The sequence below is a fragment of the Beta vulgaris genome, chromosome 5 (assembly GCF_026745355.1).
Source record: "Beta vulgaris subsp. vulgaris cultivar EL10 chromosome 5, EL10.2, whole genome shotgun sequence".
Lineage (NCBI taxonomy): Eukaryota > Viridiplantae > Streptophyta > Magnoliopsida > Caryophyllales > Amaranthaceae > Beta > Beta vulgaris.
This window is the reverse complement of record NC_079206.1, coordinates 45,183,350-45,200,462: the sequence shown is the minus strand read 5'-3', so window position 1 is coordinate 45,200,462 and position 17,113 is coordinate 45,183,350. Positions and strand designations below refer to the sequence as shown.

Here is a 17,113-nt window from a genome sequence, read left to right as displayed (position 1 = left end):
TGATCATCTTTTTGAACATTTATGTGAAGTATGTTTCATGGTAAAACATCATAAGTTTCCATTTCCTAAGAGCACTAGCAAAGCTAAAATTTGTTGTTATATTGATTTGTGGGGGCCATATAAAACCAAAACTCTGTTAGCTGCTTCTTACTTTCTCGCTATATTAGATGGCCATAGTAGCCTAGCAGGTGCATCTGGACCTTCTTGCTTCACAATAGAATGCAAGTTCACAAAACTATTGCTTCATTTTTTTTCTCAAGCTAAAACTCAGTTTTAACAATACCAACAAAAACCATCATGTTAGATTATGGTACAGAGATAATTCAGACTACGTGTCTTTCTTTACTTCTAAGTAAAGGTGTTCATCAAACAAGCAAAAAGTTGAGATACCATAACAAAATGGTCGAGTGGAGAGAAAACATAGACATCTTTTAGAAGTAGCAAGAACTTTGAAATTTCATGCTAATATGCGTACCAACTTTTGTGGGGAGTGTTTGCTTACAGCCACCTACCTTATAAATCAAATGCCTAAACCCATCTTAGACTCGAAAAGTCCATTTCAAGTTTTGTTTGGTACTATCCCACATTATAATGCTTTGAGAGTATTTGGTAATATTTGATATGCTGATGATAATCTCTATTATATAAGTCAAGGGAGGAGGTGTGATGTCCCCTTTTGAAATGACTAGAATACCCTATAATAATTTAAAATAATATTTTATTTTTATTAAAAATTAAAAAATGAGAATCAATGCAACTTGCCATATGATTAAATCAAAAATGGAATATGCAATCACCATTAATAACTTGACAAAATTGATTGACATAATCAATTCACGAAATTAATTAGAATCTTCCATCAAAAAAAAGTTAACGATATATCGTGACAACATAATACTTCTTATTTACAAAGTTCAAACAACATGGTTTATTAACATTTATAACCGTTAAAAAATTGTATTAAAGTCGTTGGTACGGAACTATGAAATCATTAGTCAACTTCAATTTAAAAACATAATATCTACAAAAGAAACTCAAAATTTTACATCACTATCAAAATAATTTTAGATAAAAAAAACATATCCATTCTTATATTTAGCTACATAAGGTTGTTGGCACACGCATCGTGTGCATATATAACTAGTATGGATAGAAGCTAAGATAAATTCAGTCCCACCACTAAGAAGTGTGTCTTTATTGGATATCCTTTTGGTAAAAAGGTATACAAGGTTTATGACTTACAAACACATAAGTGTTTTCTAACTAGGGATAATGTGGTATCCAAAGAAGATGTGTTCCCTTATTAATTTGTGCCTTCCACTTCTCAAGGTCCAACTTCTGTTATATCTTTTGATTCTTATAATGACACTCCTCTTGTTTTGCTTGTGATATTATACCACCAACTTATTCTCAAACACTACCTGATTCTCCTTTTGTTTCTCCATCTGGCTCTTCTTTGTCTCATCTTTTTGATTTTTCTGTTAATAATATTTCTGATATCACTCAAAACTCATATGTTCATTCTCATGATTCGACATTCGCTAGTGATAACAGTGTTCATATTATTTCCAACAATAATCTTCTTTCTTCTAGACATCCCACAAGAGTTTCTAAACTACATAATTACATTTATCCTATTTTGTCTTCAAAGGATTCTCATTCTTAATCTTTTTCTGTTCAAGCTAATGTTCCAATTCCTCAACCACATTCTTATGGTCAAGCCAGTATTTATTCTCAATGGAGAGAAGCAATGTCAATAAACATTCATGGTCTTGAAATTAATGATATTTGGGACATTACTTCATTACCTCAAGGAAAGAAATAAATGGGTGTTTAAGATAAATATAACCTAGATGGCAGTGTGGAAAGGTACAAGCCTGATTTAGTGAAAACTGGATATCAACAGGTAGCTGGAGTGTATTTCACTCATACATTTTCTCTAGTTTCTAAGTTGGCTACAGACATGGTGACTATATCTCTTGCCACAGCTAAACAATGGCCTTTACGAGATTTGGATATTTATTATGCTTTTCTTCATGGATACTTGGATGAAGAAGTTTACATGAATCCTCCACTTGCGTATGAGAAGGCTAAACTTGAAGAAGTTTACATGAATCCTCCACTTGCGTATGAGAACGCTAAACTTGAAGAAGTTTGCAAATTAAAAAGATCTTTGCATTGATTAAGACAAGCTTCTAAACAGTGGAATAAGGAATTGAGTAAATTCCTTCTCAGTTTGGGTTTTCTTCAATCTAATAAGATTACTCTATGTGTACTAGAGAACTTGATTGGGAATTCATTGTGATTTTGGTGTATGTATATGATATGGTATTGGCTGGAACTAGTAAGGTGCAAATAGATGTTATTAAACTTGCACTTGATTAGTCATTCATAATCAAAGACCTTGGAGGATTAAAGTATTTCCTCTGTACGGTATTGAGATCACTAGAAATAAGTCTAGTACTCTTTTTAGCCAGAAGAAGCATATAACTGATATAATAAAAGATTTTCAGTTGGATAATTGTAGGCTTATGGGTTCACCTCATCCTAAATGATTTGGATTGTCTACTTATTGGAAGCTCATTGGCAAATTGTTGTATCTTAGTGAATTTTTGAGTTGTCCTAAAAAACCACATTTACAAGTTGTAATGTATGTGATTAGATATCTCAAAAGTACAACCAATCTTGGCTTATTCTACTCTGATAGTGATTTGAAATTATCAGCCTATGTAAATGATAACACACCTAATATCTAGTCCATCATGTGCAGCTCACATGTTTATTTACTAGTTGACACCTAGGCACCTTGGATCACGTGAGAATCATCCTAGGGATTGGTATTGTAATATTTCTTTTCCTAGTATAAAAGGCTGCATAGGTCAGCTTGTAATACTTAACAAACACATCACAAAATACAAGGAGGAGCCGCCATTTGAGCTACCTACCCTTACTCCAATCTTCTGCATTTATTCGCATTTAATACAGCAGATTTCATCAAACTCTTTCCTTAAACTTGTTTACATGGTATCAGAGCTTAAAGAGGTAAGTGGAATCTGTTAAAGTTTGTTTCTTTAATAGTGCAGAAAAATTCTATCTTCTGTTATTCAGTTGCTTTAGTCTTTTCTGGGTAACAGTAGAAGATTGATTGTGAAAACTTCCTTATTTAGCCATCTTGCATCATGACTGAAAAAGATACATCAAAAACTACCATTGAGACAAATAGTCCTTTGTATTTGCACCCTTCAGATGGTCCAAATACCTTGAAGGTAGATTGTCTGTTAACAGGGGCTACAGACTACAGACCATGGAAAATATCCATGGAAATCTCTCTTGCAACAAAGAGAAAGTTGGGCTTTGTCACTGGTGCTTTGACAAAGTCTAGCACTGATTCTGTCTTGAGAAAAGCATGGGAGGCTTGCAACAGCATGGTCACAGCTTGGCTTCTTAATAACATGACAAAATCTATAAGAAGTTCAGTGATGTATATGAAGTCATCAAAAGAAATCTGGTTAAATCTTAAGCACAAATCATGTGAGTAATGGCAGTAGGAAGTATAGACTAAACAAACAAACCTTGAGGTGAAACAAAATGAAAGACCCGTGTCTGAGTATTATACAGAACTAAGGGTTTCTGGGAAGAAATAGAGTCAATGAAGACTATCCCTCTATCACAAGTGTGAACACTGAAGTTACAGCTTATGTTGAAGCTATAAATCAACAAAAGGAAGAACAGAAACTATTTCAGTTTCTAAATGGTCTAGACCTTTCATATGGGTCCCTAAGAAGCCATATCCTGTTGATGCACACCTTACCTACTGTAGAGGGAGTTGTGTCCATGGTTCAACAAGAGGAGTCACAAAATGAAGTGATAGGAAAGGAGAAAGAAGAAAGTGGATGGATGCTCTTTACAGCAAAAATGACAACAAGCCATATTGCATGTTTGCAAGAAGAATAATCATACGAGCTAAGTGCTGGTTCAAAATTGGTTTTCCTGCTAACAACAAACAAATATAAGCAAGGAACCAAGAATATGGACAACACACAGAGAATAGAGTGGATATGGCAAAGGGAAGGTCAGGCTCACACTAGAGGCCAGAATTACAAGAAAAAAGTGGGTATAATGTTCAACTGAGTGATGGAAGCACTGAGCTTGCAACTGCAATTGCTCAACAGCTTCAGGAGATGATGAAATTGGACCTAGCTCTAGTAACTGGCAACAAACAGAGAAATGATGACACTGATGATGAAATGAGAATCACTTTGCAGGTATGGTGTATTGTCATTTTGTTAAAAATTTGAGTGATACATGGATAATTGACTCTGGAGCATCAGACCATGATAGCTAAGCTTGAGAAACTTCATAATGTGAGAAAACTAATACAGAAACCTAAGGTGAATCTACCTAATGGTGGTGTTGCTTATGTAACACATGTAGGAAATGTCCTACTTGAAAATGGTATTGAGCTCAAAGAATTTTGTTTGTACCTGAATTCAAACAAAACCTTTTGTCTGTGCAGAAGTTGTGTGAAAATGATAAGTGTCTTGTAATTTTTCACAAAAATCATTTTGTTCTGCAGGATTGCACAACACAGGTTATTAGAGACATAGGGAATGCCACTGGGGAACTTTACTACCTTCAAAATCAACCTAACACCAACAAACACTTTCTAACACCAGACAAGATACAAGACCTTGCTCCAGCCAAAACACATCTCAATCAAGACAACCTTTCTTTGTTTTTAAGAAATCAAAGGCAAACACTAGCCAATGTAGTGAAATTAATGTAACTCACTGTAGTGAGAATTCTGTTTTTGGTGATGCTACTTTGATTAGCAAAGCTTGTAATGAACCTAAAGTTTGCAATGCAAAGTCTTTTGACTACTCTCTATGGCATGTTAGGCTTGGACATGCTCCCACAAGCAAACTCAAACATATATCCTGCTTGAAAGATTGTATTACAACTAATCAGGGTGAAATATGTCTTTCTTGTCCTATGGCTAAACTCACAAAATCTCCTTTTCCCTTGAGTAATACCTCATGGCAGGACCCTTTGATTTAATCCATATTGATATATGGGGTCCTTATAGAGTGGCTTACAAAGAAAAATTTAGATTTTTCTTGACTATAGTAGATGATTACACAAGGGCAACTTGGGTACATCTACTCAAAAGCAAGTCTGATTCTCTTAACACTATTAAACAATTTTGTGTATTTGTAAAAACTCAATTTGACAGGAAAGTGAAGGTAATCAGATCTGATAATGCCTTGGAATTCAAGGACCAAGGATGTGTTGCTTGGTTCACAGATCAAGGCATAGTCCATCAAACAAGTTGTGTTGATAGACCACAACAGAATGGGGTGGTGGAAAGGAAGCATAGACACCTACTTGAAATAAGTAGGGCCTTGAGATTTGAGGCAGGTTTATCTCTAGCCTATTGGGGAGATTGTGTGGTTACAGCAGCTCATATAATAAATAGACTACCAACACCTATCCTCAAAAACAAAACTCCTTATGAAGTAATGTTTGGCAAGGAACCTGATTACTCTCATTTAAAGGCCTTTGGGTGTTTTGCTATGGCATATAATCCTGAGAGAAAGAAAGACAAATTTGCTACCAAGGCTGTTCCTTGCATCTTCTTGGGGTATCCTGATACCCAGAAGGGATATAAGATGGAAACCCTTCTCACAAAAAGACAATTTGTTTCAAGAGATGTTCTATTCTATGAACATATCTTCCCTCACCTTAAATCTAAAACCTACACCTTCATGAATCATGTGCCCATTGATATACCTAACTTTGTATGTAGTGATGTTGATCCTAGTGTGACACATGTACCTGAACCTACACAAGTTGAAGCTGTTTCTCATGACTACATATCACCTGAACCTACTTCATCTAATCAGACTCACATCCAAACACCTCAGATACCAACCTCTCAACCATTTTCCACTGAGCCTACACAAACACAACCACCTGTTCCCTCACCTACACCTACTAGAAAATCTACAAGAGTCTCAAAAACACCCACCTGGCTTAAAGATTTTGTTACTACCTCACAAAGAAGTATTGCTTCTAATGAACAAGTTGAAGCAGTAACCTCAATAGTGCCAACATCTGTAAATGAGCACTTTGTAAACATGGTGAGAAAAGTAGTAGAGACTACAGAACCAAAAACCTACTATGAAGCTGCTGCACAATCTGAGTGGGAATCAGCTATTAAACAAGAGCTTGCAGCTCTTGAGAAAAATGAAACCTGGGAGATAACCAGGCTTCCACCTGGAAGAAAAGCAATAGGGTGTAGATGGGTGTATAAAACAAAGTATAGAGCTGATGGCAGTGTAGAAAGAAAGAAGGCAAGGTTGGTTATTCAGGGTTGTAATCAGAAGAAGGGAGTTGAGTATACAGAAACATATGCTCCAGTAGCAAAAATGAGTACTATAAGGGCCTTATTGGCTGTTGCAGCCATGAATAAATGGCATACTTGTCAAATGGATGTGCAAAATGCATTTCTTCATGGAGACTTGAAGGAAGAAATTTTCATGCACATACCACTAGGATACCATCCACCTGATGATTGTGCAATGCAGAGGGGGAAAGAATTTCAAGTGTGTAGACTTTAAAAGGCTCTCTATGGGCTGAAACAGGCCCCTAGACAGTGGTTTGCTAAACTGTCTAGTGCCTTGCTGACATTTGGTTTTGTTCAGTCACAAGCAGATCATTCTTTGTTTGTTCAAGCAGAAAATGATAACTTCACAGCTGTGTTAATATATGTAGATGACCTAATTATTACTGGCAACAGCCTTGATGCTATAAACAAGCTGAAAAGTCTTCTTAGCACTAATTTTCATATGAAGGATTTGGGCAACCTAAGTTACTTCTTAGGTATGGAATTTACTATTTCTTCACAAGGGATCTTCATCTCACAAAGGAAGTATGCTCTTGATCTCTTGAAGGAATATGGCATTGACAAACAGAAATCTCTCAAGCTCCCTCTTGACACTCACATCAAGTTGGATGTTCAGAAGGGTACTCCTTTGCCTAATCCAGAGACTTACAGAAGGATGGTGGGGTAATTAATTTACCTGACTCTCTCCAGGCCTGATATAAGTTTCTCAGTTCAATTACTTAGTCAGTTTATGCAAGCTCCTACATCAATTCACATGCAAGCAGCTAGAAGAGTTTTGAGGTATATTAAACAAGCACCTGAACAAGGCATCCTACTAGCTAGTAATACTGCAGCTAAGCTCACAGCTTATTGTGATTCAGATTGGGCTTCATGTCCCTTCTCCAGGAGATCTACTACTGGCTATTGTATACTCCTAGGATCCTCTCCCATATCTTGGAAGAACAAAAAGCAAAGTGTGGTTGCTCGATCATCAGCTGAAGCTGAATACAGGGCTATGGCCCTCACTACCTATGAAGTCACCTGGCTTATGTCTTTGTTTAAGGATCTGGGACTAAGGAATTTGCATCCAGCTGCTCTCAAGTGTGACAATCAAGCAGCATTGTCTATAGCTGCTAATCCTGTATACCATGAAAGGACAAAGCATATTGAAGTGGATTGCCACTTCATTAGAGAGAAGATTGCTCAAGGCATCATACATCCTTCCTATGTTCCTTCTAAAGCTCAATTAGCAGATGTTCTGACTAAGGCACTGCCTACCTACCAACACAACAAGCTTCTAGGCAAGATGGGAGTGCAATCAGCATCACACTCTCATCTTGAGAGGGAGTGTAAATGATAACACACCTAATATCTAGTCCATCATGTGCATCTCACATGTTTATTTACTAGTTGACACCTAGGCACCTTGGATCACGTGAGAATCATCCTAGGGATTGGTATTGTAATATTTCTTTTCCTAGTATAAAAGGCTGCATAGGTCAGCTTGTAATAGCTTAACAAAAACATCACAAAATACAAGGAGGAGCCGCCATTTGAGCTACCTACCCTTACTCCAATCTTCTGCATTTATTCGCATTCAATACAGCAGATTTCATCAAACTCTTTCCTTAAACTTGTTTACAGCCTATAGTGATGCTTATTTGAGCACTTGTCTTTTCAGTAGTAGATCTTATAGTGCATATTGTGTGTTCTTGGGTTCTCGCTTAATTTCATGGAAAACTAAGAAACAAATAATAGTGGGTAAGTCATCAGCAAAGGCTGAACATATGAGCATGTCAAGCACACCTTCTGAAATGGTTTGGTTAGAAGGTTGCATCATAAAGTTAATGTGTCTCTTCCTATTTATTTATATTGTAATAATAGTCCTGTTAAACATATTGCACGTAATCCTGTTTTCACGAAAGAATAAATAAAGCATCTGAAGCGTGATTGTCACTATCTGAGAGAGCAAGTTGAATCTGGTATTCTACAATCAGATCATGTTCAAAGCCAACAATTAGCAGATTTGTTAAGCAAGCCATTGTTTGGGCCACATCATCAACATTTTGCATCAAAGCTTAGCCTTGTGGATTCTACACATGTCCAGCTTGAAGGAAGAATATGAAATATATTTCATATTTTTATATTCTGTTATAATAAAGCAACATATTGTATTGTAATAATTAGTTAGTTACTGTTGCAACTTACTTAGCTATTCATGTAAGCTACTATAAGTAGCTATTTAGTCTTATTTCATCATTTGAGACACTTCACAATATTTCTTAGAGAGATACATTTTTCTTGTTTCTCTTTATCTTTTGCTTAATACCTTATGTATTTTCAATCTATAATTGTAATTACTGATAAATAAAATTATCAAAAAGTTAATATTGTGAAAGAAATAATGAGACATATTTATGAATTCTGATCACATGACTATAATTAACCTACTCATAAAGTATAAATGATGGTCAAAGTCAAATATATAAATATTACAAATTAAATTATATATAGTGTGTAGGTTTAGAAAAGAAATTGGAAGGAGTATGTTGATTAAATTTATCAATGCTCAATTTCAAAACTAAATCTATTAATTAACATTTATTATGAAGTTATGCAAAGTCTTGTTGGATTCTTTTCCTTTGGTATATTCGCCAATAGTGTTTAAAAGTAACTTTTAGAGCTGGACTAAGTCAAAACTCTCATAATTGTAAAATTAATGTTTGGTGTAGTGTTTGAAGTAGTTTTTGTGTTTGAACTAGTATATTGAAAAAGGTAGAAGTATTAGCTTTTCGAGTAGCATTATGTATTTGTACTTTGAACTACTATTGAAAAACTATAAATATTCGCTCTTAGCGTAGTTTTTAAAGATTAACTATTTTTTTTTTCGAGCGATACCTCGGTCAGTTACAATAAATAAATATGTTATTATTTTTAAATCTCATAATTTATTTTGCTACATTTTGTATTTTTTTTTCAATTAAAAATTTGAAAAATTCACTTCACGATGTGATAAGTAAAAAAAATTGAATGATGGTTTGAGTTTGAAAACAATACCTTAAGAGAAATTGTGGTAAGAGAATATCACATCAGTATTCTTTTGTCAGTTACACAATAAGTGTGCTATAGATGTATATAGTTGTTTAAGTGTATTTAGTTAACTATGATTATTACAAGACTTTATCATATTTTATCTGAAACATTAGATAACAAAGTCATAGTATAATGATAGTTAAGCTCTTAATTTTCATTTCAAAGGTCACATGTTCTATACCTTGCACTTACACATTCTTTTAAAAGTGAGGAGTACACATAGACATAAAGCATTTGCGTTAGAAATTCGAGGAGAGTGCCACGTGGCACATAGCCTTTCTTTCGCACGCCTTTTAATATATATGTATAGATTATAGTTTATATTTGTTATTTTCCTAAACTATTTAACAACTAGTTTAACCAAACATTAATTATCATAAAGCCAACTTTCACAACCAAACTCTAATAGCTAATATTCGAGAGCTAACAACTACTACAACAGCTGATGTATGACAACTACTACTACAGCTAATAACTACTTTTGCCAAATAGATCATTTACCTCATTGCATCATGAATAGCTATCAGATGTCCAACAGCATACTTGATTCTATCGTAATCATATAATTCATCTTGTAGTTCTTTGATTTTACCGTGTTTTAACAAATCCTTGTACGAACCCGTTATCCTAGGTTGTGAAGAAATACCTGTCATATGACCCATGTTAGCCATGAACGATTCAAAAACTTTAATAAATAAAAGGAGGATTACGAATAAAATTCATCTTTCTCAATAAAATAATCTTCCATCTTTTACATGGTTAAAATTCGTTCATTTTAAGTTTTGTCAAAATATGAATTTAAAATTACCTTATTGTATTAAAGAATTTTAGAAAAATTGCCTTTCTTTTTCATTTGGACCTAGTCATTTACTGATTGGAGCTCATTAAACTTTTATTAGTAATGAAAACTGATATTTACTAATTAAAACAAATTTATAATAATTAACATTAATATATTTCTAAGGTAAGCCGATGTCCTATTGTCCCCGGGGGCTATGGTTCAAGCAGTCAATTGCAGTCTTAGAACTTGAGATGAGAGTGAAAGAGCCTTTGGGCTATCCTTCCAGAGGGCATGACCAAAAGGCCCAAACACTTTGGAGGAGGGGAATCGTAAGGGAAATCATCTTTGTGCCTTTTACTTGGTAGGATCGGGGGCCTATGGTTCAAGCACTCAATTGCACTCAACTGTCCTGGGATTATGGTGCAAGCGTTTTATTGCAATCTTAGAACTTGAGATGAGAGTGAAAGAGCCTTTGGGCTATCCTTGCGCAAGGTCCGACCCAGAGGCCCAAACATTTGAAAAGAGGGAGGATGGTAAGGAAAATCCTCTTTCAGGTACCCTTTACTTAGTAGGATCCAAACCTCTTACCTTAAGGTCATGAGATGGAACCCCCATCAAGTGAGCCAAGCCCATTAAGCTTGATATTTTCGCTCTAAAATTGGATCTATCTATTTTCGTTCACTTTTCGGTTAACCTTTTATTTTATTTCACAGAAACGATTATGAAATATTTGCTGAAATAAATTAAATTTGGAACAGAAGAAGGTAACTTTTTTTTTTACAAACGCAACTTGCTTAATTCTAAAATTAAAGTTAATTTCAAAACGTATATATTTATGTTTTAAATTAAATTTTGGTCAAACTATATACAATATTAAAAAAAAAAAAAAAAGTTTCTTATCTAGCTAGAATGACTTATATCTAGAAGAATATAGTATGTAGTTTAAACTTTAAATGACAAAACCTCGGGATCTGATGATACCCTTGTTCACCGTCCACAGGTGATGACCAAGGTTCAATTCAATGGAATGTAGTATTTTAAATTATCCATGTACTCTTCCATTAAAAGAAAATTAAAAGGGGCGTAAATAATTATTGATGCACTCACCATTCTCAGTTACATACATTTCAGGATTGTCATACTTATTCTGCATATAACGTAGCAATTGCTTAAGTCCATCAGGATGATGGTAAATATCCTTTCGTCCTTCGGCTGGTTTTCCAAGATTCTTCTTCTCGGCATTTTCTGGAGTAAGTTGCAGATACCATAAATAAATTTAGTGTACAAGTTATCAAAGATATACTTTGTCAATTTTGAGATAAAATTAAATAGTTTTTGCAAAAAGTTCTTACATAAAAAAAAAACCGTTTTATTTATTTCAAATCGGAGGAAGTATATAATATTTTAGGCCCCTTAGCTTCATAAAAAATGGATTAAGTAGGTCTCAACATATGAAGATAGGAGAAAATAAATCTTACTTTAAGATTGAAAGTTAAAAGCACTTCAATAATAAATAATCTCTCCTATTAACAAAGGGAAATTTTCTTTAGTATATTGATATATTCATTTCATGGTGTATTTCTAGATATGTAACCTCTTAAAAACATTGAATTTCTAATTCGAAATATTAAAGGTCAACAAAAATCTATCTTAAACACAATGTAATAGAAATTTGAGAAAGTGTGACTTGTTCCAAGTTTAATCTACACTGTTAAATAATCGCTTTGTACTCCATTGTGTTTTTTTTTTTTTTTTTAAAAAAAAAAAACGAGTTTGTATGGTTCACCGTGACTTCCACATTCGATAAAGGTCTCAAAGATTGTGGTGCATAAAATTGTTTGTCTGGTTATTGACACATTAAATATATTGGAATTGAAACTTCATAGGAACGAAGTATTGTATGTTAAGTTGTTTGGTTGACAAAAATGAAGGAACCTACACTTCTCGTGAAATCTTTGACAAGATGAAGGATTACTTGAATGGCTTTGCAAATGGCACTCTGCCCACTTTTTTGCAAATGCTATTAGTATGTAGGATTAAGAAAAAATTATTGTGATTTTTCTTGGACCAGGAAAGAACAACAATTTTAAAATGGATGTATTTGTGGCGGGTTCAGCAAACAAAATTAGTATGATTAAAAGATATGTTCTGTTCATCTTATTTTTAGTCTTATGAGGAAAAAAAATAAGTTTTGATTAGTTAAAATAAGTTAAGATACGGTCTAAAATGACTTATAAGATATAATAAGTTCGGATAAATTCAAATCAATTTAGATAAGTCGAATATAACAACCTTATATTTTTTTTTCAATTAAAGAATCTAATCATACAATTTATACAAGGGATATGAACATGTTTGAGTTGGCTGTGATCCAAAGTATTAATGAATACTTATTGCCAAAAAAAAAGTATTTAATGAATACTTATTGCCAAAAAAAAAGTATCAATGAAACATGAAAGATGTTAGTCCAACATACCGATTTGGGTCTTGAAAGTGATCGTGATTTCACCGGTCATTCCATCATAAGAGAAATTGTGTTGCATAAATCTTGAAGTGTAGTAATTTATACCAATAAAGTCATAGGCGCCTTTCACGAGCTCCTTTTGCTCTTGGTTGAATTCTGGGAGTCCATTGATGTTCTTTTTTATCCATTCCGGATAATCGCCATACACAAGTGGATTCATAAACCTATATGATCAAAATAGGAAATTAAATTAAAGAATGGGCTAATTAGGATTTTACTGAAAAATTAAAGGAAAACTGGTAAGAATAGATAATTATCTTCAATATTATTTTATCCTTGTACCTGACAAATCATGCTTATTTTCTAGAGATATGATACTTATTCTCTAATTGCATCTGAGAATATAGTTTCTTTATCATCTTTTGTAAATCTTGTTATTATCTTTACCTAGGTTGCTCTCTTCTATAATACTAGCAATTTTTTACACGCTATGCGTGCGTGTCCTATTAATGTTTTTTGTTTTTCTCAATTAGTTATTCAACAGTTTTATAAAAAATTTGATTCAAAAATACATTTATAATTATGTTTAACTTTTTACTATATTTTTCTTAAATCAACGTTTCATTGGTTTTATTAATTACTTGTTCATCATTATTCAAATATATTATCGAGAGAGAAATATACATTAAAAGAAAGTCTGTGCTCAAATAAAGTGCAAGAATTTATGTATCAGGTTCAATCGTCGGAAGGAGTTTTATTTATATAATAGAGATTATCGAAAAAATAATCAACATTTAGGTTTTAAAATATTATGAGTATAATTATTAATATGAAATTCAAGTTTTAATTTTTTTCTTCTAATCATGTCAATTAAGTTATATTATCAACTTAATTTTTGAATAAAATTTTTTCACACGTAGGTAATAAGAGGAAATCATTCTCCTTAATTTAATATTTAATTGAAATTTCAGATTTAATTCCATTATTAACTTGTTCAATATATATGGCAAGTAGGAAGAAGAAAAGATTTATATGACAATTTAATTTCATTAAGGGTATATTCGACTTTTTATGAGAGGACACCATCTTCCTCCCCCTTCACTTGTATAATAGAGATATATGTTGTAATCTTCTCTGTTAATACTCAATAATATATTTCAACCTTTCCTGGTACCACGACAGGTCATCCTCAATCTCACAATTCTTTTTAACAACTAACTCTCCTTTTCCTCATGGCTTCACCACCATACTCAAGCTAAACTCTACAAGTTACCTTTCTTTCAAACTTCAACTTGAAGCAATTCATTCTGGCTATGGTCTATCTAAATTTTTGGATGACACTTATCCCCACCCGATGCCACTATTGCCTCCTCTACCACCACCATAGCCTCGTCTCCCACCACAGATATGCCCAACCCTGGTAACTCATGTGGCAACGCCAAGACCGCTATTGAACTATTAAGAGTTCTTACACAAGTGTATATTACTTTATCCTACACTCTCATGTAGGCTAGTAAAGATATTTTCTGTTATCTCTTTTTCTATACCTAGGCCTTTTTGGTTGGCTGATCCCACTCACCTTGGCAGCCGTTATTTTATCTTTCTTTGATTTGTCCTGTTGTTCAGCTCCTACTTTTTGGTAGGGTTTCTTTTAGTTTTCAGGATATATATATAGGTATCTCTTGTATAGGTAGCAGTAGGACATTACAGAAAATTGTAAAGCTCCAACATTGAATGAAATAGAAATCTGGAAATATTTTCCATTAAAATCAAAGCTTGAGTCTTTGCTTCTTTTCATGGTATCAGAGCAAGGTTGATTGCTCCTGTTTTTTCTTAAAGTTGTAAAGGCTCAAGATCTCTTTATCATGGCTGGTGGAGATGCAGCAAGTTCGAAAAATGAAGGAAACAATAACAATCCTTATAAGGACCCTCTTTTTATAGCAGTGAGTGACAATGCTTCTTCTTCTCTAGGAAGCATTATTGTATTTGGTGGAGGTAATTTTATGAGTTGGAGTAAGAGCATTAAGATTGCTCTTGGAGCTAAGAACAAACTGGGTTTTCTTGAAGGGAAACACAGCAAACCAGTTACTGGTTCTGAAGAGATTCAAAAATGGATAAGACGTGACAATATGGTCAGATCTTGGATTCTTGCCACAATGAAACCAGACATTGCTGGAAGCTTGGTTAACATGGATTCAACTAAGCAACTATGGGAGGAAATCCTAGAGAGATATGCTCAAACAAATGCTACACAACTGTTTCAACTAAAAAAGGAGCTCTGGGAATTGCAGCAGAACAACATGCATGAGCATCAGTGAATACCATTGCAAACTCAAGGACATTTGGGACCAGATAATGGATTTAGAAGGAATTCCTGAATGTAGCTTGGGGCTATGAAGAAGTGCACATGTGAGTTAGCAAAGAAAGTTATGGACTTACAAGCCCAAGAAAGGTTAATCAAGTTTGTCATGGGTCTAAACAGTGCATATGATCAGATGAAAACAAATCTGATAAACAGTGATCCTCTATTACCTATGAATAGAGCCTACAACTTGATGCTTCAAGTTGAGAGACAAAAACAACTCACTGGAGAAGGTTTCAACCTAAAAGGTTAGGACCTCTGCAGCATTTTCAGAAGAAGGATTATTACAAGAAGTTCAAAATGGAGAAAATGGGAAGAATCTGTGAACATTGTGGCAAGAAGGGACATTTGAAGGAAGAATGTTTCCAAATTGTGGAATATCCTGAGTGGTACAAGAAGCCATATGAACACTACAAGCATGCTGGAAATGTGATGAGAAGTGCAGAAGATGAAATGGAAGATGACCCTCTGAGTTTGAATGGCAGTGGAAAAGAAGCAAATGTGACCAAATTAGACAACACCTTTGTCAACAACATTGTTCAAGAAGTACTCAAGGCTATGAATGAGAAGCAAGCAGGAACAAGCTTTCAAGCTAATTTTGCAGGTAAGCTTTCTAATTCTAATGTTGTAGTTAAGAAATCTCTAAAAAAATCTCATACCTGGCTAACAGATTCTAGAGCTAGTGACCATATGACAGGTAACTTAGACTTATTAACCAATATTAAGAAGTTAAAAGGAAAAATAAAGGTTGTACTTCCAGATGGAAGTGCAAAATATGTCATTGAAATTGGTGATGTACCCCTGAACAACATGATTACTTTGAAAAATGTGTTTTATATTGAAGATTTTCACCACAATTTGCTTTCAGTTGCTAAGTTGTTAAAGGAAGGTGATGTTAAACTTCTTTTTGATAAAAATGGTTGTGTGTTACAGGGCCTTTCCATTGAGAAGGGTATCTTCTTTGGAACAAAAGAGCAGGACCTCTATAAACTTGTGAAGAAGGAAGAGGCAGAGAAGAATGATGTTTTTTCAAAGAGTTGTAATAGTGTAGCTAACATGAACATTATTCATGCTAGGCTAGGCCATGTCTCTTTGTCTAAAATGCAACATTTGGATTTTTGTAAGTGTGAAAACTTGAAAGATTTCTTTTGTGATACCTGTTCTATTTCTAAACATCATAGGTTGCCATTCTCTCTAAGTAAATCCATTGCTAGTAGTTGTTTTGATTTAATTCATGTTGATCTGTGGGGTCCTTACAGGACTAAGGCACTAAGTGGTGCTAGCTATTTTTTGACAATTGTGGATGACCACAGTAGAGTCACTTGGACTCAACTTTTATCTAAGGAACAGGTGAAAGGAACCTTATTAAGTTTCCTAAACCATGTTGAAAATCACTTCAACACCAGGGTGAAAACCTTGAGAAGTGACAATGGTACAGAAGTTTTTCAGGATGAATGTAAGATAATGTTTGCTGAAAGAGGAATTTTTTATCAAAGAAGTGTGGCAGGAGTACCACAACAGAATGCAAGAGTAGAAAGGAAACATAGTTTCTTATTGAAACTGCCAGAGCTCTAAAGCTTCATGCAGGTATGCCTAACTATTTGTGGGATGAATGCATTCTTGCAGCCACACATTTGATAAATTTATTGCCTACAGCTGTACTTAAGTGGGATACTCCTTACAAAAGACTCATGAAGAAGGAACCCACCTATGAACATCTTAGAATGATAGGTTGTCTTTGTTATGCTAGCCCTAATCAAAAACCTAGTGACAAGTTTGCTCCTAGAGGAATCAGATGCATCATGTTAGGATTTCCTTACTGTCAAAAAGGTTATAAAGTGATGGATTTGGCTACTACGAAAATATTTGTTAGCAGAGATGTTGTCTTCAAAGAGAACATCTTTCCTTTTCTGCTAAAAAGGAATGTTTCAGGTAACAACATTCAAAATGAAAGATGCCTCACTAATGAACATGATGATTATGATATGCAATATGATGAACTAACTCATATTCTTCATGAAGTTAGCA

General features: G+C 34.1%; 1 protein-coding gene across 2 annotated transcripts in view; it reads right to left on the bottom strand.

Annotated features, from left to right (window-relative positions):
* LOC104893501 (beta-glucosidase 13) overlaps window positions 1–17,113 on the bottom strand; it is a 66,363-nt gene that overhangs the window by 3,042 nt on the left and 46,208 nt on the right. For both annotated transcript variants that reach the window (XM_010679604.4, XM_048637573.2), the window contains exons 8-10: window positions 12,736–12,947; window positions 11,367–11,504; window positions 9,980–10,124 (exon numbers count right to left, since the gene is read on the bottom strand). In XM_010679604.4, coding sequence (XP_010677906.1) covers window positions 9,980–10,124; window positions 11,367–11,504; window positions 12,736–12,947 — 495 coding nt within the window. The remainder of the gene's footprint in view (window positions 1–9,979; window positions 10,125–11,366; window positions 11,505–12,735; window positions 12,948–17,113) is intronic.